Genomic DNA, 23841 nt, shown 5'->3' with positions numbered 1-23841 from the left:
AGAGCTAGAAACTTTGGGACGATTTCCATGCATCGTGACATTGCAATTGTCACTCCGACCGTGAGAAACCTGTTTCCGTGGTGTTTCTAACGTCTGGACTGTAAGCTTCTGTTATGGATTGGATGGGATCGAATAGGTAGGTCTGAGGATTATCTTATCATATCAAGGAGCAAAGGAGCATTGGAGCTTTTTGGAGGTAAGGATAAAGCTTTGGGCCAAAAGCTTGCTCTGCTCTGCTCTGCTCTGCCCTGTACCATCCGTTTCTTCATCCATTTTTGAAAGAGGCAAGAGGCCAAAGAAATCTGGATTCTCGTACTCTAAGTAGTAAGTAGTGCAATTATTTTTCCTTGGTTCGCCCTACTCCACTTCACGTCCCATTCTTCCTACCCTTTCGAGAGTTCAAGAGACTAATCCGTACCAGTACTTATTATGGACAATCCAAGTGTCCACTAGTGCTTTGCATCTTTTACGAAATACGGAGTACAGACCGTTGCCTTTCTCCATTTATTCATTTATCTCTCTCCCCTCTGCCCGTCTCATTCGACTTTTCTTCTTATCTTTAGACACCAGATCCCTTTGTCTTCTTGCATTCATTCACCACCATTCATCCATGCCCCTTCATCTTCTTCGTCTATTATATCTTTTCCAGTCCATTCTTTATCGTTGACTCATCACTCGATTTTCATTACAAAGGAAGACAAATTTTTAATCTTTGTAAAAACTTCTTGCCCGGCCCGCCAGGTTTCTCTTCTTCGGACCCTTTTATATCTTGTGGCGTGTCAACCAAGATTTTGGTGCGAAAAAGGGTATACGCCAACTCTTAGCTAGTTTGCATCATACCCTGAAAGAATCGGTCCCTACCGATCGCCGAGCTTTATTAAACCCCCCCCCACCAACCAATCGATATCTTCGACACTCCAGAAAAAATCATTCTTTATATATCGTCTTTTATCCTACAGGCCTGTTGGAGGTGATCTTTTAAAAAGATTAATTGGCCTGGAAATATCGATAAATAAAAGTACATACAATGGCCGGCGAAAATGGCTCGTCGAGCGGAAGCAATAACGAAAATACCCCCACCACCTACACGGAACTAGCATCTGGGGATATCAGTCCATCTGATAGTGTAGATGGAAGTGCAGTCAACAGTGGCATCAACAGTGCATCCCCAAGCAGGCCGAATAGTGCAGGAGGAAACCCACCAAAAAATCGAGGAAGAGTTAGGTTCAACGCCACCAACGAAGCAAATGATTCGGAAAACAAGAAATCCCTTCACCCATTGAGGGATAAGTCTGTCTCGCCTCAGAGAATGTTACATCAGATATCAATGCCAAAGTCCACCAAATACACGCCATCTCACTCAAGAAACAGTAGTTCTAATTCGTTGATGAGGTTCACACCCGATAAGGAAAAGGATAATCCATTCTCAGATCTAGCAGTTATCAACAATAGTCCCGTTCCACCAGCGCCTGTTAGCAAACCGAGACCGAGTGTACTGAGAAATACCCCGGGTGGAGGATACAAGGCAGATCTATCGGATGTGGAAGAGAGTAACGAGAAGACCTTTTCTGCTTTGGCTGCTCAGAGTCGAGCTCAGAGAATTGCTTCGTTGGTTGGAAGTCACTCGACACCGCACTCGAGAAGAAATAGTTTAGACGACGACGCAGACGATTACCCATCTCCACGACCAAGGAACCCCGGCGGTCTCCCAGTTCGAATCGATGATATCCCACTCGTTCCAATGGAGAGTAGACCATATGATGCAGCAGAGAGCGATGATGATATTCAAAACGAAAAGACGAAAGAATCGAGTTCGACCGAAGCACATAAACTCGTAAGATCACATACAAGCAAAGGTCGAAAAGATGCATTCAAAATGCCTGTACCACGTCCAGGGTTGGTATCTGGTCAAGTCACACCCGAAGACGAACATGGTATCATGGAAGAGTATGTTCCACGTCCTCAACAATTTAGAGGTGGTGTTCTTTCATCACTCCTAAAGCTTTATAATGCACCCAACACCAATGGAACCATGAGCACTCCAGCTTCAAGAAGAAATAGTGATGGCTCCGAAGGGACTCTCCCAGTTTCCCTCGGATCTTCAGGGATTACAACTCCAAAGAAGAATGCAAAATGGTACCATCAAAAGAGTCAGTCTCAAGATACTCTCGCTGGTCTTATGGAAGCATCTGCGATGTTAGCTGCGCCTGTTGGAGGAACCTATACGCCAAAGAAAAAGTCTTCACGACCTGGAATGGGAAAACGTACAAATAGTGGCAGACTTATTGAGACAGCTGCTAGACAATTGGCTGGGAAGCCAAGATTGGAGGACGAAATTCGAATCACTATCCATATCGCGGAGACTTTAAGCAGACAAAAATATCTGTTGAAACTCTGTCGAGCATTAATGACGTACGGAGCACCAACACATCGTCTAGAGGAATATATGAAGATGACCGCTAGAGTTCTTGAGATTGATGCTCAAGTCCTTTATATCCCTGGCTGTATGATTATATCTTTTGACGATGCATCAACTCACACTACCGAGGTAAAGCTCGTTAGATCCATACAAGGAGTTGATCTTGGCAAATTGAAAGATGTTCACGAAATATACAAGGAGGTAGTACATGATGTTATCGGTGTTGAGGAAGCCACACAGCGATTGGATGCGATCATTCATGCGAAGCCAAAGTATCATCCTTGGTTTTTGGTCATGGTATATGGTTTTGCAAGCGCCAGTGTAGCGCCATTTGCTTTCCAAGGACGTCTCATCGATTTACCTATTGCATTTTTATTAGGATCTCTTCTTGGTTTCTTGCAACTTATCGTTGCTCCCAAGTCTGATCTCTACGCCAACGTCTTCGAAATCTCAGCCGCTGTCTTGACATCTTTCTTGGCACGAGCTTTTGGTTCGATTCGAGGAGGCGATCTCTTTTGTTTCTCCGCCCTCGCTCAATCGTCCATCGCCCTCATTCTCCCTGGTTATATGGTTCTTTGTGGTTCACTCGAACTTCAATCGCGTTCCATGGTTGCCGGTTCCGTTCGTATGGTGTACGCAATCATTTATTCTCTTTTCCTTGGATATGGTATTACTATCGGCACCGCTGTCTATGGTCTTATGGATCCCAACGCTACCAGTAAAACTACATGCGACGCTCCAATGAATGAATATGTACGCTGGTGTTTCGTTCCAGTCTTTACTTTGTGCCTCGCAGTCATCAATCAGGCAAAATTCAAACAAATGCCCGTCATGCTAGGCATCTCATTCTCAGGCTATGTAGTTAATTTTTTCTCCGCGAAGAAATTTCCTTCGAGTGCACAAATTTCGAATACTCTCGGCGCTCTCGCAGTGGGTGTGCTCGGTAATTTGTATTCGAGAGTCAGACATGGTGTAGCAGCTGCTGCACTGTTACCTGCTATCTTCGTACAAGTTCCTTCTGGTCTCGCTGCCAGTGGTTCTTTGCTTGCAGGTTTGAGTACAGCAGATTCTATTACCAATAGTAGCTCGTATGCCAATGGAACGGCAAAAGTTAATGGAACGAGTTCCGTTAGTGTTGGAAGTTCTGAAGACTTAAATACGATTGTGTTTAATGTTGGTTATAGCATGATTCAAGTGGCCATTGGGATCACTGTTGGTCTCTTCCTGAGTGCTTTGATTGTTTATCCGCTCGGAAAGAGAAGAAGTGGATTGTTTAGTTTTTAGATGAGCTCTATCATTTACAGGTTCTTATAGATGGAGTTCAGAAGGAAGAGAGGTACACGTCACACTCATATATATGTACACGCAAAATTTCAATCGTATGGTTTTAAAAATGCGATGGGTGGACAGAACATCGTGTTAGTATTTGAAAAGAAGTTGGGAACTAGATAGCAAGCTTCGGTGTTTGGGAGTCGCTGGTTGCCAGGCCTATACGCGGCAAATGAAGGAAAGGCGCAATTATTACATTCTTTTACCGGGCGAGCGAAGGGATTAGAGGGGAGTTATCATTATTTGCTTTTTGTTTTTTTTTCTTCGTTTGTGACTGGAGTTTATACCTATACTTCACTCATTCATTTTGGGACGGAACGCGATAGATGAGAACAAGATAAGATTTAGATCGGCTCTGCTTAGACTTGCTATTTTTTTGTTTCAAGGAAAATGGGTTAGGAACAAAGGAATGTAATGGGGGATGGATGATACCACGGCATGAGAAAAGGAAGGGGAAGGAAAATTATAGCGATAGAGGGATTGGATCAATTGAATCAGACGAAAATTTGTCAAACTCTGTGTTGTCTATTTGTTGTCATGTTAAATCTTCACTGCCGGGTTTTTGTGATGATGTCAAACCTGAGACTTTCCAACTATTTCCATTGACACCAACGCATCAAATAGTCTAAATTAGAAACCGGAGTCATGACGTTCTGAGGGCCATCTAGCTGTCTGTTGTACTTGGAGATTCGTAAGCATGGAGGAGTGGAGAGGAGTGGAGTATGATAGTGGAGAACGGCAGTGGGGGGATGACGTGATGAAAATACTGGGAGTTGGTGTCGATTTTCAGGGTTCAAAGGGATGTGATGGAGTGGAGAACGAGGGATGGATCATGGATTCTAGTGTGGAGGGCAAGGGGAGGGATGAAGGGATAATTTGAGTTTACGAAGGAGGCGGGGATAAGATAGAGTATGTGGGTGTTGGTAGATCCATATTATTGATATGCGGGATGAAATGAGAGGATTTGGAAGCTTATTTATTACGAATGTGATTGAACCTACAGAGGATGGAAAGAAAAAGGTGCTTAATTAAAGAGAAGTGTAGATCTCGGATGGAATCGATAAAGAGATGTTTGGAACCGGATGTTGTGGCTTGTGGATGAAGTTGAGAGAGAAAGATATGCCTTTTCCTAGTGGGAAATGCGAGATTGATTTTGTTTTATTTTTACGAATTCCAGATGAGTTTGGACGGAGATACAAAGTTTGCAAAATCATTCATTTTGTACCTAGGTCCCTCGATGAAGGGGTGTAAGCGAGTGGTGCGGTGGTACTCGTAGCAGTCAGGAATCTGAGTGCCGCGAAAATCTGTACCCGAAATTTGTTGGGAGTGAATATTGACTTCGGAGAAAGGGTTTCGTTTGGATATTGAGATGATATAGTGGATTTCCCAACAATGGAGTCGTTATTGGTGTGAAGGAGGTTTAGAAATTTTGAGTTGTTACGACTTTGAATGCCGTTATATTTGAGATTCGGGAAATAAGAGTCGAGGTAAAAGTCATATCTTGAATGGTTATAGGGATCATATGGCACTCATTTTCACGCAACCTTATAATGGAGAGGTACGGACTTGAGCGTTTGTATTGGACTAGATCGTCTTATGCCTCCCCCAATTGTTCATGTCTATACCCTCAAGTTTCTTATTCAGGTCTCTGTGACTACACAGTGCCTTCAAGCTCGAGGTATCTGAGAGCGAGGCAGAAAGAACGAACAACCCCAAGAAAACAAAAACGATATTCACTTTCGCACAGTGTGGCACTTGGTATGATCTGAAGATGAATGATGATTTTTAGACCCATGACGAACTCATCATACTGAATTCACTCCTTCACGGTTATGCATCTGCACCATACATCCTTCCAGATTGCACCCGGACTCGGGAAGGAGAAAATCTCAAGCAGATTGTTTCTGCGGGAGTTGATTCTACAACCACTTGAGCCGGCATTCTCAAGCCTGTTATAACTCCAGCTATGTGTAGGTAAATTCTTTTTTCTAACGTAGAGAGTCGAAGTACTTTCAAGGCATACCAAAGTGAGGTGGCCGAACCAACTCCGGACCTCGATTTCAGGAATTCTGCAGCTTAAGCCAGCGCGACCATCTACCTCCGGTAGCGTCTCTGGAACTCATTCTTGACTCCCTTCTCTACCAAGGATATTCCCGGCCTCTGAAAACATGGGGGTTTTCCAACTTGATGTTGATGAAATGAAGAGAATTACAGCCGGTGTAGTGTCAGACAATAAGAAGTCGTTGGAAAAACAAAGGGGTCTCGGATACTACCCAGGAGCCAACCTAGACTCGCGACCTAAATGTTCTTGGTGGGAGCTTGAAAGATCGAAACATACGCCGTCTAAGTCTTTGGCTAAATCAAGTCATGCTTTGCGATCTCTGCTTCCATGTCATGCACATATCCAGCTAAGCTGTTGATTTTAACTTTTTTTTTTTTATCAAAATCGAGTGGGCTGATATATTCTCAGCGACGATTGGTTCTTTATCATCGACTCAACCTTCTGTCAAAGATCAAACATTTTTCTTTAGATGAGAGCGAGACTAGTATGATATATTATACACAGCCTGTGAGTCCTCCGAGCGCAATCAGTATTGGCACATCAAACGTGATGTCTCAATCTTTGTCATGCAGGCAGAACGATATATGTATGCAGCTGTCACTAGCCAGAAGCCTTACTTCATCTTATTACTCCAGCTCGATTCGAGTGATACCGATCGGCCGTGTTAGATTCGTAAGTCTTTTCCTATGTTTTGAATGCTTTGAAGCAGAATGTAGCCCGCTTCTCAACTTTGAAGTAGCTGCATGACTGGAGACACTGCAAAACTGATACATTTATTTCGGTGATAGTGGAGCATCATGATCTCCTCACAAAATCTCACCTAAAGATAGTACAGTCGAGCTTAGCAATTCAGAGCTTGCATAATGTCAATAGACAAATACCATAGTGAGTGATCAGATCGAGAACCAGTCAGCATGAAGAACAGAGCGCCCTTGACAGAGAATACCGAGACATGGGTTAGCGTGATTAAAACAGCAAACTATTGTCACTGACGTTGCACAATCGAAGCCTCAGAATCGAGAACAAGAAGCCTTTTACATGTAAAACCATCTGGTCATTTGTAGGAATGTGCGCAAGTACTTGGGTATCATCTTCTCTCATCTATGTCAAAGGCTGCCGAGTTGATCCGACATCAATGGCCGTTATCCCTTATTCATCTTTGTTGCAATCCTACAATCGAATAATCATTCGTGCCATCAACCCTCGTCTTATCTCAGTCTTCCCATTCAACCCTCACCTCATCTAATCCTCTAGTTTCTCACTGCCCTATAAATCTCCCTCAAATCCATACCTTCGATTTCTCCCTCCGCCACCTCTCCCACAACCCTTCCAGGACACCCTCCCACCACACTAAAACTAGGTATCACCATATTAGGCGGAACGACCGTCCCCTCCAAAATCTTGACAAAATCCTTCACTATCACAAACTTCCCAACCACAACATTCGCACCAATATTAACATGATTCCCCAACATCGCAGCTTCGATGATCGAACCAGGCCCTACGTAGACATGGTCGCCGATTTTGAGGGGAAAGTATGAGAAAGTTCTATTGTTCCGAATCTATTAGCACATTTCTCAAGATACCCACAAGGTCGGAAAATCGAAGAGCAATGAGAAAATATTACAAACCCTCTGTATATCTTCCCCGGCGGTCTCAACTCACACCCGCGACTGAAAAAACAATACCTCCCAATCGCAACCGCAACTGCATTTCCCGCTTTTTCTCCTTGGGTGCTAGGAGGTAGTGTTCTTAATAGATCACCGCGGATAATGACTTCTGCCTGGATCACTGTTTTACCACCGAGGATAATGTTTGTTGTGCCGATTATTTGGGAACGACGGGAGACTTTGTTGCCGGTGTCCTGGAGGGGGGGTTAGCATGGCTTGATTTGGCGTGAGATTGGGATCGGATGGGAAGTCAGGGTTGAATTGGGGAGAGAAAATGACCATAGCGCGAGAAGAACTTACGGTTTCAATATATTCGCCTTTGGGCGCTTTGCGGGACATGTTTGTTACATGGTAGAAAAGTAGATGAAGTTGAGGTTATTGCGTTCGGAGCTTGATATTGAGTTGATACGGCAGAATCATTAAGGCGGTGAGACAAATTACTTCACTGTTCAGTTCAAGTGCCAAACGAATATTTGTAGACTTTCGGTTCACAGTAACATTTGTACGGTTTGATATTGTGTGTGATAAATTTCTATAGATCCTATCCATTCACTGATTCTTGATGCCGATGATTGTTCCTCTGTTACTCATGGGCCGTAGTATTAAATATCCTTCTTCCTATATCCTTCTCTGTTCTCCATGTATTCAATACACCTCACGTTTTCAACACCAATTATCGATACCATAGTATCGGTGAAACAGGTACATTGGTTAACCCATTCCATGCCCATCTATACAGTTGGTCCGGACTAATATTGATCAGCTTTTCCTCTCAAACTCCCTCAAGTGACTAACAATGGCGAAGCGTTTGGTGCATCAGACGAACTATCTTCAATCCCCGTATCTCTTTCGAATACCCCATCACCTGTTATCTTCCACCCTCCTCCAGCTCGCTTCACGAACTCTACTGCCATTTGCCAAGCATCTGTATCTGCAGCATCTCCTGATTCGAAGGTCTTCAGATATCTGTAATTGCCTTCAGGCGGATTATTGAACATTTCTCGCATCAATTGAGCGTAACAATTATTTCTCTCCATCCAAAGATCATCCACATCAATCTTCTTCATTAGTTCTTCATCTTCTAGAGCATCATTTCGCGGTACCAGTTGACAATACAAATGATCCAGTCTTGGTAATCCTTGGGCGAGATATTCGAATTGAGCCGTTATTGGAAATATAGCAATATATCTCATGGAACGAATGCCAGGATTAATCAAAGGTAGAGTACCTGATTGAGTTCCGACAAGATTTCGCAGTATCTAGTGAAAGTTAGATGAATACCTCCACTTTATATTGGTGATCTACTTACAGATGGAGTCTCCAATTCCCACCACAAATCTGTCTTGAAAGCCTTTAAATTTGATCCTTCATTTAGGATTAAGGATGTCCAAGGTCTAATTTGAAAGAATTCAGAGGACTTGGCACAAACACGACCCAAAGGACAAACATAATGCAACCGATCGTCAAAAGTAGAATCTGGGTTTTGTGATGTCCCAGGAATTGAAGGATCTGGACTGGTGGAACCACTTTCTTCAGGCAAAACATCAATTTCCGTAAGACTTATTTCTTTGGATGCGGGTCTTTGCAATCGCAAATAGTGACAATCAACGTCAAAAACCCACGAATCCACATCATTAATAGTAGCTGAAGTCAAAGAAGCAAGAGCCTCAACAGGCGCAGCAATCAACACGGTTGACGGATCAATCGTGTTAAAGAGTCGTTTCCAAAAACCGTCAAATTCACATAGTCGAGGTCGGCCATCATGACAATTTGATATCGTTTTCTCCCGAACTACCAAGGCGAAGCTTGACACGATGTCGGCAAAAGATTCTTTACGAATAAATTGACGGAACGGTCCTGTTAAATCATTGAGGATTGGTCTATAGTCATCTTCTGAATATTTCAAGATATATCGTGTATGTTTGAATAGCAAACGCAAGGTTGCTTGTCTCCATCGCTTCGAAATTAGAGAACAATTCTTGAGGTCTTGGATCTCGGAGCTTGTAACTTCCAAGGTTGGCTCATCATGAAGTGTCGTATGGGAATATGACGGAGGTTCGATATCCAGATGACTGAAGATATTGACTAGAAGTTCATTTGGAAGATCTTCAATGGTGGGACCTTGCTTCGTAACGCTTCCAGGAGTTGTATGTGGAGTAACGTGGGATGTTAGGGCATCTTCTAATTGGGTTGTCTGATGCTGAACTGATGGTAATTCTGTAGATTTGTTGTCGATTGCAACATCCTTGAGGCTATCTGGATTTGCAGGAGGAGGGCCAGAAGCCATTTTTGTAGATGTTCGAGGTTGAGAAGACGAAAACTTAAAATGGTTATTGAATTGAACAGGTTGTTTCCAATGGCTCGGTCAATCGAATTGTGGATTAGAAGAATGGAGCAAATCACTACCTACCTAGGTACATTCCCAAAAAGGAAATATATGTCAGCAACGGCTTTCGGATCTCTCCTGGACCGCCGATAAGGAAACGCAAGCCGTTAACGGAATAATATCTTAGAGTCTCTCCAGTGTATTATCTAAATATATCGTAAGCTTGTGGTCCAACATGCAAGTAATAGATGGATAGGTAGATGCACTTAGCCCGCACTTTCAAAACAACAAGGGGGGTTGCTTACAGATATATGACATATGATGTTCGTTACTAATGAGGGGGGAAGTTCGTTCCCGTGTGGGCCAGCTACTAAGAGGGGAGACTTACACGTACCGATGGTTTCTTGAATTCCCATTTACACTTCTATAAGGATAATTAGAGGAATCGTATCTTGATGACTTGATTGGAGTTATCCAATATCTACCACAGCCATTGCCAAACCACCTCCGAGCTTACAACTGCAACTTTTGCACGACGGCTGGTTTATATGCCATGGAGAGAAGTTGACTGCAAGTCTATTCGATCCGGACCTGCATGGCTAGCCCTTACTAAGGTATCACCAAGCGGGGAACTAAACTATTTTATGTTGAGATCAACAGCCAGATCTCCAACTGTTGCGGGGATGATTGAAAAGTGCTGAGGGGCACTTGACCAAGTTATCGCGGCATCCTATGGAAGTTGCTTGAGTGAGCATTCAACAGCTGGCCTGGTATGAGTATATAAGTATAGCTCAATTGCCTCTCAATTTATTGCTACACCCATAAAAACACAATTTCCATCCTCACTTATATCCTAAGATACAGCATTTACTTACCTCATTGACTCAGTCAATATGTCTTCCAAAAAGCTTCATCGCAATCCTCCTTTCCGAGCAGAACATCTCGGTTCTCTACTTCGTCCAGAACAACTCCTATCCATCAAACATGCTCTCGACAATGGAAAAACTAATGTTACCAAAGAAGATTTGACAAAAGTGGAAGATGTGTCTATCAATGAAATTGTTCAAGCACAGCTAGACTTGGGCTTTCACGCTGTAACAGATGGAGAATATCGTCGTCATATGTTCTGGTATGTTACTACATATCATCCATTGCCCTTTCATTCCTCCCGATTTCTTTCTCCTCACCCCTCAACACAATACAATACAGCAAACCCCCAGACTGACCTTTAAAACAAGGGGGACCTTCTTCCCCGGCCTCCAAGGATTCGAAGAAATCCAAAACCCCCCTCTCGAATCCTTCCGCCGCTATGTCCCGGACATCGACGCCTTTCTGGAAGAAGGCCACAAACCCGGTGAATCCGTCTACTGCACCGGCAAAATAAAACACATCGGAAGCACCTACCTCTCTCAATGGAACTATCTCAAGAACCTCCTCCCAGCCGACAAAATCAAAGAAGCAAAAATCACCCTCGCAGCTCCAAATTGGTACCACCTCCGCTACAAGACCGGACACGCATACCCCCAGGAAATCTACCCCTCCGACACCGAATACTTCGCCGACATAGCCAGCGCCTACCGCAAAGAGCTCGAAATCCTCTACGCAGCCGGCCTCCGAAACATCCAAATCGACGATCCGAACCTCGCCTACTTCTGTTCCGAGAAAATGCTCGCGGGATTCAGACAAGACGGCGAAGATTCAGACGCCCTCTTCGACTCATACATCCAGCTCTACAACGATTGTTTGCGCCATCGCCCCGCAGACATGCACGTGGGCATCCATCTCTGCCGCGGCAATTTCGTCAACGGGAGACATTTCTCCGAAGGCGGATATGACGTTATCGCGACCAAACTCTTCCAAGATCTCAACGTCGACACATACTATCTCGAATACGACACTGCGCGCGCAGGAGGGTTCGAGCCTCTCGCTTCGCTGCCCAGGAACAAAAACGTCGTGTTGGGATTGATCACGAGCAAGTTCCCCACGATGGAGAGGGTGGAGGTATTGAAAGAGCGGGTTTTCCAAGCGGCGGAGAAGATTGCAGAAGGGAATCGAGAGACCAGGGAAGAAGCGCTGGAGAGGATAGGCGTGAGTCCGCAGTGTGGATTTGCGAGTCATTCGGATGGGAATAATATGGAGAGGGGGGATATGGTGGAGAAGTTGAAGTTGGTGAGGCAATTGGCCGAGGAGATTTGGCCGGGGGAACCATGAGGTGGGTTGAAAGTTTTGGAGAAGTATGTGATGATGGGATGGGATGGGAGGATGGAATTGCATGTATATAGAATGAATGATAGGTGTATATATGATATGCGGTTTTGGCTCTTGGGATGAGAATCAATGTCTCCGAGTACCAATACATAGGTATTTACTACTTCAATGTTGTGCATGCAAACTTTTGGTTAAAACCAAACTACTGATTATATCATTTAACACTGCATCCATCACACATTATCTAACGGTGTTGTTGGCTGAAATAGGATTCGAGTTGTATTATTTTGTTTTTACTTCACATTTGCTCGTTTCTGTTTTAAAAAGCAAGAGCCAGAAGAGAATTCACTTCCCCTTTATCCCTTCCCCCACCGAAAAATTGCTTCAAAGTCTCCAGCCAGCGAGATTTTTATGACTTTGAATATACACACATACACAGCACAATAAATATTTCATACACAAGTCGCGAAAATTAAGTTGACCAGAAACAAAAACCCATCAATTCTCCATTGATAGGTACGACATGATGTCCAGAAACGCCTGCGCCATCTAGATGCAAGCTCTAAGTTGCCATACGATTGGCCTATGCCTATACGCTATTCCCAATATCCGGGTTACGTACCCAAAACAATCCTATAACCCAAATGGATCTACCCAATCCAAATGCAATGCAATCCTATCCTATATAAAGAAGCCAATCGTCTTGTAAACCACCGGTCCGCCCAAGGACGCCCATCTAATCATCGAATTTATCACTATCCGAATCGTTCTCACTCAGATCCACTTCTCTCTTCCTCCTATCCTCTTGCATTTCTCTAAATGTACTGTAACTCAGTAATAAGAATGCCACAATAATCAACAATCCTCCAACTATAGCGGCCGGACTCAGAGGTACCCCCGTAAATGCCCAATCCACAATTGCCACGAGGAAGATTGTTAATAGGGCAGCGACACTGCTCAAAACAGGACTTGTAAGACTAATTAAAACCAAGAAACTTCCAGAGAAAGTCGCGTTTGCGAGGACGGAAATGGCAAGCATCCAGGCTGCTTCGCCATGGGGAAGTTCAAAGGTTTCGAGTCCAGTGAGATGAAGAATTGGGAGAGGAATCCAGAGAACGAGAAGAGTGAATGTACCGATTAGGGAGCCGAATGTATTTGCGAATATCATGCCGCGACCGGGACTTGTTCCTTCTGGGGGGCAAGCCAATTTTTTATACAAAACTTCATAGAAACCATATAAAACACTGCCAACTCCAATAACGAGATTTCCCAAAACTCTATTTGATGCCTCGTCATCTTCATCACCAGGCTTTCCACCCACTGAACCTCCAGATTTTCCTCCATGTTTCGTGGGCGTAGAATCTCCATATGCCACGATCAAAACTCCAACAATCGCAACCATAACCGCAAAAGATTTATCCCATCTGAGAGGTTCTTTTAAAAGGGGAACGCTGAATGCATATGCGAAAAAAGCCGAACAATTGTATATCGCCGTGAGATCAGATGGCGATGTTAGATTCACTGCCACATACCATGATCCACCAGCAACTGTGAGAGCGCATGTAACGAATGCGGTCATTCTGAGCATATACGGAATTGGGGATCGTTGGCCTCGTGGGACGTCTAGTTGTCCTGATTCTACCATTTGTGCGGTTGTTCGAATGAGATATACGTGTCTTCTCCAGAATGTCTTCCACGGCATTTTCCATTTTTGTAATCGCAAGATTAAAAGTTGAGTAGGCCATAATAATGACCATGATCCGTGAGTAAAGTATCTAGAGTATTCATTTAGTTTTGTTTGGCATTGTGTAAAATAGGCGCCACGACTTACAACATGCAATATGCTTTATTCCACCCTAATTGATGTTGTATATACACAGCAGTTTCGGTTTGTATAACGAAACTTATCAAACTCAAGCCCAAAAAGAAGGCTGCATATGTGTATTTCTTTTTCGTGTCCAATTTTGCTTGAGTATCCGGACTACGACTTCGCATGGTAGACCGTCTCGAAAATGCAGGACGTTCGGGTGCATCTTGGGAAGCATTGTATCCTAACCTCCCCCTCTCGGGATCATCATTTTTGTGTAATAAAGGTTGATGTGAACGGCCGTCTGTAGGACGATGCAATGGAGGTCTTCTTCCTTCCATATCGTCGTCGGATTCTAAATCGGAATCTTCTTGTTCTTCGGACAATGGACTCACTGGCGACACTTCTCTATCTTGTGTTTTATGTGCGTGGTCGTTAGTGCGAACGGCAGGACTGCGAGAGGACACCCTTGAAGAATTTCCAGATATGGGATTCGAAGTCTTCCACGAGTTGTTTTGTAATGCGGTTACTGATTTTAATTCCTGTGTGTTGGAGGATGTCTGGTGATTCCTATCAGACATACATGCGATTCGGGTGGGTGAAGTGATAGGTTTAAGTAGAGAGGAGGGTGGTTGATATCGGAATAAACAATTAAGATATGAAATGGTCAATCTCGAATCAGGACTGACAGGTGGATTTCGTGCGTGGGTTAGCTTTTTCAGTTAAATTTTTTATTGGCGATTTTAACGATAGTTAGTTCCTGTCTCGTAGGTGAAGTAGATAACAAATTGGAATTGATGGCATAAAGTTGGTTGTAACTGCAACTGTAAAAGGAGAATTCTGAAGACCAATCAATACGAATTTGTTGTCGTCATTCTTTAAGGCGATGGATCTGGAGATGGGGATGGAGATGGGTATGGATTCTGAATAGAGTGTCCACTGTCCAGCTAGGTAGTAAGCAGCGTAGTGTTGTGTGGTATCCAGTCATAAGAGCGAAAGCCCCTTGCACGAAGTAATTGGCGTCGTGAGTAAAGGCAAGGCAAGGCAAGGCGTAAAGCGTCAAGCGTCAAAACCCGAGGAGAGCAGAGACCAGGTCAGGCATAGAAGTGGATAGATAATACTGAACCAGAGAGTGCGCGCGACCCTGGAGAAGACCCTGACCGAAGGCTGGCTGAATCGAGAAGAATGATCAGATACCTGATACCCTTTGACCCCACGGGCACGAATCAACAGACCTTGATTCGATTAATATGATCCGATCTGCTGGCTAATAATGTGGTGCAAGTTACCAACGAGATCTCAAATCTTGGATATATAGATAAGTAGGGGTGTGCTGGGTGGGTAGGATGGATGGATGGATGGATGGATGGATGGTCAAATGGCAGGCTGCTGGGTGGTACACAGAGAATGGCCAGAAGAAGAAGAGGTGTGGTTGCTCGAATTCAATTTGAACTGGTGAACGAATTAATACTTAGGTAGGCCTTGGGGATGTAAGTGCCGGGTAGGTATTCATGGGTGATGGTTGGATGAGTGTTGTAGGAATTTGGACTATTTTCATTTTCATTCTTATACTTTTCTTCTTCTTCTTCTTCTTCTTTTTTGATTGCTCCTACTACCTACTACCTCGATCCTACAACGACTGCCGCGACCTAATAACTACTTCTATCAAAGTTTCATTGATGGTTGATCTAGAACAATAAGCGTGCACGGGGAAGACTCTAACCTAGAATCCTTTCATCGTGATATTCAAGGAGAAAGGGGACAGGCGAGAGAGGACAGGCGAGAGGAGAAAGCATCACCGGCGACCTTGTCATCAAAGAACCTTTCCGAGCGCATCCAAATTCATTTAGATGACAACCGGTTATTGCATGCAACCAACTCTCCCACGAACATGAGATTATATCAACATTTTACCAACTCCCCTTTGTGAATCTACACCCCCACCAGATGTGTATCACTTAGTAGGCCCAGCAGTCGTGTTGGTGGTGAAGGTGGGGTGAGTGATGCGATGCGATGCGGGGTCAAACACCATGGCGTCACTCTACTCTGTATTGGAATGTGAATGTTCATCTTTACGCAGCATCAATACAGTCAGTCTTCATACCTCATGTCTAATCTGATATTCAAACTTCCCTTTGGCCCTTGAAGACCGAGAATACGATTACACTTGACAACCAAGAAGCATTATCCCTTATCAATCCACGTCCTCACGATGCCTCTCATAGCTACTAACCCCAAACCTCGAATAATTCTTGGTCTTATGAACTTTGGTCCAGATCCATCCACTGGCGCACGCATAACTTCATTGGATGAATACAATACCTTCCTCGATCATTTTCAAGGCGCCGGGTACAATGAAGTCGATACCGCACGCACATATGTTGGAGGGAAACAAGAAGCATTCACGCGCGAAGCAAAATGGCAAGAGAGGGGCTTAACACTGGCCACGAAAGTCTATCCAACAGAAGCGGGATTGCATACAGAAGCAGAAATAACAACTAGATTTGAGACGAGTTTAAAGGAGTTAGGGACAGACTGTGTGGATATATTCTATTTGCATGCTGCTGTTGGTTCACCTCATTCTTTCGAATTATGACCGAGTACTGATAGTGAATTGTAGGATCGTGCAACGCCTTTTACAGAGACATTAGCAGCTCTCGACAAACTCCATAAGCAGGGCAAATTCGTAAACCTAGGACTTTCAAACTTTACAGCCTTCGAAGTCTCAGAAATAGTTATGCATTGTAAATACAACAATTGGGTGCGGCCAACAGTATACCAAGGAATGTACAATGCCATTACCCGTTCTCTGGCTTCCGAGCTCATTCCATGCTGTAAACGCTACGGTATCTCTGTCGTCATTTACAACCCAATCGCAGGCGGTCTCTTCTCAGGTGCCTACAAGTCATCAGAGATTCCAACTAGTGGACGCTACAGCGATGCCGTGGGAAAGTTAGGCGAAATGTATAGAAAACGCTATTGGAAGGAATCGAACTTTGCCGCATTAAAATTGATCGAACCCGTTGTTCAAAAACATAATCTGACAATGGTGGAGACTGCATTGAGATGGTGTATACATCATAGTGCACTGAATGTTTTGGATGGGGATGATGGAATTATCATGGGAGCGAGTAGTATTGAGCAATTAGATTCGAACTTGAAGGACTGTGAGAAGGGTCCATTGCCCGAAGAGGTAGTAAAAGTTTTGGATGAAGCTTGGGAGGTTTGTAAAGCAGATACACCCAACTATTGGCACTTGGATTTGAAGTATGAGTATGATACTAGGAAGGCACTGTTTGGCCCATAGGCATAGATTAGATCTACTTTTAGACTCGCGTCGAGATATACAGTTGCTTTCGTAGATGACAAGACAAGAAGCCAAGAACCACATTCAAAGTCCATATCCATACCGCCATTCAGTACTGAGAAGCTATCAAAGATTGCAGTCTTGTGATCCATTTTATACAAGTCGATATTATAACTTAAGGTTAGTTGGGTAAATTGTAGAGAGTATTGAATCCTTCTAGAACATTCGAACCTTCGATAGACAAAAACCAAGCCTTACTAGTTATGCAAATTCCCTGTGCTATCTCCTCAAAATCAGTTTTGTCTCAACCCATCCATAGCTTGTATCAGATTCTTTGTGGTATTGAAGACTCGTTAAAACAGCGTCATCTATTCCTACATTCGGCTAGACATCAGTCCAGAATCAACGCGCTTCGCGTCATTCTGAACATCGTCGCGTCTTCCCACAATCAATTTCTCAGATTGCTCCAATTTCTCAACCTCATCCTGTGCATCCATATCAAAAATCGGGATCAATTGCCCTTAATATATCTAGCGCAAATCTTTGCAACATAATTGCGATCGCTCTCCACATTTACACATTTGCCTGGTGCGGGTATTCAACAATCTCAACATCCACCTGCTATTCGCACATTCGCAAACCCCTCCGTTTGACAGGGACCCATTTCAGGTGACAATATGGTCAATACTGGAGCCAAATCTGGACCAGGGATTTATTCTGCTACGTACAGTAATGTATGCATACCTACTTGGATACGCTAGATTTTGTCTACCTATTTCTTGTCGCTGACTTGGTTAGGTACCAGTGTATGAGTATTTGTTCGGAGAGGCTCTCAAGGAACATGGTAATTCAATTGCTGCTCTCAAACTTTAAACGTCATATCACCAACTAACTATTGCACAGTAATGCGAAGACGACAAGATGACTGGATTAATGCCACACATATATTAAAAGCTGCTGGATTCGATAAACCTGCTAGAACAAGAATTCTTGAGAGAGAGGTTCAGAAAGAAGAACATGAGAAAATTCAAGGTGGATATGGGAAATATCAAGGTTGGCATGCTTCAGAAACGTAGGGATTTGGCAAGACTAAAACCATATAGGTACCTGGGTTCCTCTTGATAAAGGTCAATCTTTGGCACAAAGAAACAATATCTATGAAAAACTTCGGGCGATCTTCGAATATACACCTGGCGAATTTAGTCCACCTCCAGCACCAAAACATGCTACAAATAAGCCAAAGGTCAAGAAACCAGCGGTGCCGAAGTGGGGAGCGAGTGAGTTTCCTGGTTTGAGTTTTGGTAAATTGGTCTAACAGCACAGAACCGGTACCTATTCAACAAGCTGCGGTCACCCGTCAAGTCGAAGAAAATTACGATAACATTAGCACTCAGTTAAATGACGATGAAAGTGTGCCAGATGATGTTACAGTCGCTTCCGCTTCATATATGGCAGAAGATGATCGATTCGACATATCTCAACCACCTACTGGACATCGAAAGCGCAAAAGAGGTGAAAGAGATGATTTTCATGAAGATGATCCAGTAGATGTTCGAGCACAAGCTCATCTTATGTGGGCTGATGAACTCCTGGATTATTTTATGGCACCTCCTACCGATGCGAACTCGATTGACAGAAGACCCGAACCACCAATAAATTTCGAGCCCAACTTCATTATCGACACAGACGGTCATACGGGCTTACATTGGGCCGCGTCAATAGGTGATGTGGATATATTAAAACAACTAAAGAGATTTGGTGCAAATACAACTTGTCGGAACAGTCGTCAAGAAACTCCACTCATTAGATCTGTACTTTTCACAAATTCTTATGACAAACAGAACTTTCCTCTGATTGTTAAAGAATTGATTGGTACTGCCAATGAAGTAGATTCATGTGGAGCCACAGTTCTTCATCATGCAGCGGCGACCACTAACATGAAGCAAAAGTTCAGATGCGCTCAATACTATCTGGATGTTCTTTTAGAAAAATTTATTGAAATCTATCATCCAGATGAGGTTCAGAGATTACTAGATGCTCGAGATATCAATGGAAACACAGCTATTCATATCGCGGCCAAAAATAAAGCCCGCAAATGTGTGCGAGCCTTGATGGGTCGTGGTGCGTCAACAGATATTCTCAATGATATGGGCGAAACGGCCGAAGAAATAATTCAAGACCTAAATGCCTCTCGTAGATCAGAAAGACATCAACAAGCCGCGTCTTCTTCGCCTTTTGCGCCAGACTCGGCACGCCATATTTCCCACTATGATGATCTTGAACAGGAAAATCCTCGAGGGGTTGCCCATATTTCAGAAGCAGCAATGACTCTTAAAAATAATGCAGAACCGATTTTACTGGAGAGGTTACATGCATTAGCTTGTAGCTTTGATGAGGAATTGGCAGAGAAAGAAAATGCAGAGGCAGATAGCAAGAGGATTCTAGAAGGGGTGAAAATGGAACTAGCGGGGGTTAGGGAGCAAGCTAGACAATTGGCGGAAGAAGAGGAGGGTGAAGAAAATTCTATCGCCGCAAAAGCACATCTAGTCGGTTTACAGGAAAGAGTTCAGAGTCTAGTAGAACGACAACAACAACTCCTCCTCCTTTCCCGCACGCAACATGAAGGGTCAAAGATAAATGGCCATGGAGGAGGCCAGGTTAATGGAAGTGCAGATTTGGAGGAAAGTGAAAATGAGAAGATCATGGTAGCTCAACATCTTCAAGAGGAAATTGAGAGGAGAAAGGCTTTGGTAGGGGAATATATTGGAGCGCTTGGCGTTGCAGGTGGTGGGGATGAGGGAGAACTTTATAAGAGGGTTATTGTTAGAGATTTGGGGGTGGATGAGGGAGAAGGTGGACTTAGTGACGAGGGTCTGGATGCGTTAATCGCCAATCTAGAGGAAGAAAGGGGCGGAGTTGGGTTGGAGAGAGAGATGGGGGATGAATTGTAGGGTTGAGTTTGGAGATAAATCTTCTATCCTTTCTATGGGAAAGCTTTTGGTTAATCATAGGCGCTTGGGCTGGGTGGCAGAGGGTTAAATGAAATGGAGTGCTTCGGGATCACTTCTGTTGAAATTTCCGGCATTGCGATGGTTAAATGAATTGCTAGCTGGTAAAAGGCGCTATATGGCGATTGTTGACTGCCCGCATCTTGGGGTAAATGTTTGGTGTCATAGATACAAAGGAGCATGTATAAATGAAAAAAGACAATACCATCATTAGATTTTTGTTTGAGATGATAAGGACTGAGATGACAACTATTACGATGTGATACTCATTAAGAAAGCTATACGAGGAGGCGCAAAGTAGAGAAATCATCGAGTTTAGAGGTCGTGTAATAGATGGGGTTGTAGCTGGAAACTTAATTCCTGGTTTAAGATGGGGACCGAAATAAGAGCAAAGAAAGTAGGTACACTTGAGATTAAAAAACTGGGTAATTTGTAGCTGCTGGACATTTTTGTTTTGCGACGTGCAACAATATATTTTTTGAGAGAACACAATGATGAGAGGACGAGTGGTGAATATGTCGTGGTGGAGAGCACGGAATGAATACTAGAGGAGAGAAAGGGGGGCGAAGGCTGGTGAATAAGCGAACGCCTTGGATGTCATCCCATGGGGTTGAATGAGGAATGAGGAATCAGAGATAGAAGATAGAGCCACTTTGGACCGAGCAGGTTGTATGTATATAATGAATCCACGCCAAGTTATCATCTCACACAGAACATATCTATTCGTAATCAACATTAACAGTATAGCGCATCACTACCTATGTAGATAGAAACTCTGTCGTGGGGGGGAATGGGATATTGGAGTTTATGGAATTTATGATTAATGCTACTTACTACTGGAGGTTGGAGTTGCGGGATTTGTTTGCTAGTGGTGAGGGGAATGGGAATGGGGTTGAAGTGATAGTAGGGATCTAGATTACTGATGAGGTTTTGTATTTACTGCTATTGCTAATGATGAATGTAGTTGTGCTCGAGCATGCTGGTCCTGTGTTGGTATTCTGAGGGTCGGGATCATTTGGGTACGGATTGATGGTGGTTTTGAGATGATTTGGAAATGCTTATTGGGTTTTCGTTTGGTGATTTTTTTTTAAAAAAAAAGATTTACGGGCAGATGACAGTGATGCTTCGCATGATGACGGCGAGTGGTGAGGTGAGGTGAGATGAGATGAGGCGACAGTGGTGCAATTTAGTGACAGTGATATCCTTCAAGAATAAGCCGAGCGCTTTTTTGTTTCATGACTTGGTAGTGAGCGAAGATACAGCATTCATGGACCATAAAGCCCTGTGGTAATTCTATTCTGTGCCACTTTCTCCGCAAAGCCAGCCAGGTTTTAGGGCCAAAGCTCTCTAGATATATACATACAATTGAAGAAAGAAAAACGAGGGAAAAAGATATGATATTTGTAAAGACAATGATACCTATGTATGTACACTAAATCTCTCACTTCGATCAGAGCTAAAAAGAATATCCTGCTGCAGTAGCGAATATCTTCTATCGACTAACTACAAGAGATTCAAGCCAGTCTCAGTCGTAACTCAACCAAAATGGCTTGACACTGAGTTCTCCATTATAAATTGGGAAAGACCAAGATCTTGTTTCCTATACATACGAAGGATAGGGCGAATTATAGAGATCTCTCCTCGCGTGTTTGTTTTGTGAGATCGGGGAAGGGAAATGTAGAAGGGTACACAGACAGGTTAGAGTCCAGATAGATGATGTGCGTAAGTTGTCGAAAGTGACAATATTACGCAATAGGAGACTACTGATAGTAAAAATTGATGTATTATTGTCGCTCAAGGAAAAGGACCATCCATTTGCATGACTTCAGAGAATGAAAGTTATAGAAGACGATTAAAGACGAGAGTCCTTACATACCGGAAACTCCCGTGTGCTAATAGTCTGGAGATAAATTGATCGGGAGCTGAAATTGATTAATTTAGTATCTCATTTTGCTAGCTGGTGTAACTGATAGGATATTCATTGGGCGATTTGAACTCTTGATCCACGATCGAGCTAACGAGTAAGGAGAGCCAATAACAACCGACATCTAAATACCTCGAGTCCTAGACCCATTTACCCATTTATATCTTTCCATCTCAATTATTCAATTCCATTTTCCAGCTTCCTCTTCCATACCCATCTTCTTACAAATAAGGCTTCTCTCCCAAACTACACACTCTATCACCTGCTCTCGCCTCGGCACTAAATCATCAAACGTTAGTTTGCATCTATTTATATCGATCTCTAATCGCACCGAACCAAGAAAGGAACAACTTACTAATCATAAGTGGCACAATGCCAATTACTCCTGTTATCCCAAATCGCGACATCGTTCTTACTCCACTTCCATCTGACTTGCGCATCGTGATTCAAGGGCACTAAACTCTTCAACCATGGAAGTAAAAGATCCGATTCATCTTTTGTGAGAGGATGGAGGCGTCGTGTGAAGCCTTGGTTAATGAAAAGAGATTTTTTGCCGGTTACAGCTGTTGTATGTTAGTTGTTGAACTATGTATGACGAATCAAGCTGATTGGAAAGGGAGAATGGAAGTAAGAGCAGTAAGGATATGGGCAACATACGATTTGTCCTAACAACTGGATGAACGGCACTTAATTCTTTTCCAATATTCAACGGGCTCCCTCTCATATCTTCTCTAATATCCTGTCCGAGTCTCCTTGCTTCATCATGGAAAAAGCTCGCATCATGAGTCGCCGTCAATCCTTCCAACATTTCCTTCATTTTTGGACTCAGCCTTTCATAAATCTCGTTTCCGGAAGCCCATAAAGTATCGCCACCTGTTTCAGGCAGGGTATGAATTTTCAACATGGCATAATCGGAAGGGACTCGTTCAAATGTGATGTCGGCATGCCATCCCGTACTGGCAAATCGAGATACGTCGGAGAGTTGATGAGTTAATCCACCGCCTTTGGCTTGCTTTGTGGAAGAGATTACGGAGACTTGGTCGCCCAGTTCGGAGGATTGTTCGGTGAGGGGGTGGATGTGGAGGGTAGAGGATTCAGGCTGGGGCAAAATGTTAGATGATTGGAAGACTGCATTTGATGCAGACAAGGAAGAAGACATATGTTTTCTAATGATTTGGAGGGGGAGAATAACTTACAGCTCCAGACGCTTTTGAGATACGTTCGATAACAGCTTTCATTTGCTCAGGATTAATGTCTTGATTTTTGAAGAACACTACACCGCGGTCGGAGACTATCCCATGTCATCAATACCATTTTCCCTACATCACGAATACATATTAAACCTACTTGTGAACGCCAAATCCTTAAACAATTCCTCAGAAGTATCTGGCGAAAGGAACTCTTTCAATTGAACCTTTTCGTCAAAGACTCTTCCAATTACCGGTGTCAAGTCTGAGTGACCAAATTGATCCAAGATACCATTGTTAACTAACGGCTTGGTACATCTTGTACGAGCAATTTCATCTTCGTTTTCCAGAACTGGTTTTGCGGTAACATTGATGAAGTCGGCGGAAGGCATGATAGCTACGTTATTGTTCACTCTGCGTGAACGTTTCGAAGATCTAAAAATAAAAATATGTACACAGAATTTCTAGAAAGCAGAATGAAAAAAAAGTAAAGAAAAGAACAAAATCCCAATCTCCTCATGTAATTATCATATTTATTATCTTCGTGTCAATAAAGTTCCCGAGGTACGGAATAATTCGAATGCCATCACATCA

General features: G+C 43.4%; 8 protein-coding genes across 9 annotated transcripts; 4 read left to right on the top strand and 4 right to left on the bottom strand.

The window, feature by feature from the left end:
- The first annotated feature begins 277 nt into the window (after positions 1-277).
- On the top strand, positions 278-4260 carry BCIN_14g00340 (hypothetical protein). Its single transcript, XM_024696927.1, has 2 exons — positions 278-324; positions 422-4260. Exon 2 carries the CDS (start codon positions 1028-1030, stop codon positions 3701-3703), a length of 2676 nt encoding a protein of 891 aa, XP_024552741.1. The 5' UTR covers positions 278-324; positions 422-1027; the 3' UTR covers positions 3704-4260.
- A 2589-nt stretch (positions 4261-6849) lies between these two features.
- On the bottom strand, positions 6850-7943 carry BCIN_14g00330 (hypothetical protein). The gene is made up of 3 exons (XM_001547509.2): positions 7781-7943; positions 7442-7674; positions 6850-7358 (listed from the first exon to the last, which is right to left on the bottom strand). Exons 1-3 carry the CDS (start codon positions 7817-7819, stop codon positions 7061-7063), a joined length of 570 nt encoding a protein of 189 aa, XP_001547559.1. The 5' UTR covers positions 7820-7943; the 3' UTR covers positions 6850-7060.
- Positions 7944-7974: 31 nt separating this feature from the next.
- BCIN_14g00320 (hypothetical protein) lies at positions 7975-10122 on the bottom strand. Of its 2 annotated transcripts, XM_024696926.1 has the most exons (5): positions 10112-10122; positions 9891-10012; positions 8790-9800; positions 8276-8739; positions 7975-8229 (listed from the first exon to the last, which is right to left on the bottom strand). In XM_024696926.1, the coding sequence occupies exons 3-5, from the start codon at positions 9765-9767 to the stop codon at positions 8154-8156; spliced, it is 1518 nt and encodes a 505-aa protein (XP_024552740.1). In that variant the 5' UTR covers positions 9768-9800; positions 9891-10012; positions 10112-10122; the 3' UTR covers positions 7975-8153. The 2 variants fall into 2 exon arrangements, with proteins under 2 accessions (XP_024552740.1, XP_024552739.1); XM_024696925.1 differs by having other exon boundaries at positions 7975-8739.
- A 20-nt stretch (positions 10123-10142) lies between these two features.
- BCIN_14g00310 (hypothetical protein) lies at positions 10143-12192 on the top strand. Its single transcript, XM_001547511.2, has 2 exons — positions 10143-10935; positions 11045-12192. Exons 1-2 carry the CDS (start codon positions 10700-10702, stop codon positions 12015-12017), a joined length of 1209 nt encoding a protein of 402 aa, XP_001547561.1. The 5' UTR covers positions 10143-10699; the 3' UTR covers positions 12018-12192.
- Positions 12193-12275: 83 nt separating this feature from the next.
- On the bottom strand, positions 12276-14830 carry BCIN_14g00300 (hypothetical protein). The gene is made up of 2 exons (XM_001547512.2): positions 13846-14830; positions 12276-13789 (listed from the first exon to the last, which is right to left on the bottom strand). Exons 1-2 carry the CDS (start codon positions 14400-14402, stop codon positions 12751-12753), a joined length of 1596 nt encoding a protein of 531 aa, XP_001547562.1. The 5' UTR covers positions 14403-14830; the 3' UTR covers positions 12276-12750.
- Positions 14831-15334: 504 nt separating this feature from the next.
- BCIN_14g00290 (hypothetical protein) lies at positions 15335-17347 on the top strand. Its single transcript, XM_024696924.1, has 2 exons — positions 15335-16387; positions 16442-17347. The coding sequence occupies exons 1-2, from the start codon at positions 16034-16036 to the stop codon at positions 17126-17128; spliced, it is 1041 nt and encodes a 346-aa protein (XP_024552738.1). The 5' UTR covers positions 15335-16033; the 3' UTR covers positions 17129-17347.
- Positions 17348-17446: 99 nt separating this feature from the next.
- Positions 17447-20369, top strand: BCIN_14g00280 (hypothetical protein). The gene is made up of 5 exons (XM_001547514.2): positions 17447-17862; positions 17927-17972; positions 18032-18181; positions 18232-18405; positions 18452-20369. The coding sequence occupies exons 1-5, from the start codon at positions 17806-17808 to the stop codon at positions 20077-20079; spliced, it is 2055 nt and encodes a 684-aa protein (XP_001547564.1). The 5' UTR covers positions 17447-17805; the 3' UTR covers positions 20080-20369.
- Positions 20370-22048: 1679 nt separating this feature from the next.
- Positions 22049-23720, bottom strand: BCIN_14g00270 (hypothetical protein). Its single transcript, XM_001547515.2, has 5 exons — positions 23408-23720; positions 23257-23351; positions 22718-23159; positions 22416-22623; positions 22049-22339 (listed from the first exon to the last, which is right to left on the bottom strand). The coding sequence occupies exons 1-5, from the start codon at positions 23637-23639 to the stop codon at positions 22282-22284; spliced, it is 1035 nt and encodes a 344-aa protein (XP_001547565.1). The 5' UTR covers positions 23640-23720; the 3' UTR covers positions 22049-22281.
- Between the last annotated feature and the right edge of the window lie 121 nt (positions 23721-23841).

Source organism: Botrytis cinerea, chromosome 14, assembly GCF_000143535.2.
Source record: "Botrytis cinerea B05.10 chromosome 14, complete sequence".
Taxonomy (NCBI): domain Eukaryota; kingdom Fungi; phylum Ascomycota; class Leotiomycetes; order Helotiales; family Sclerotiniaceae; genus Botrytis; species Botrytis cinerea.
Note: the sequence above shows the minus strand (reverse complement) of the source record. Positions and strands in the feature narration are given on the sequence as shown.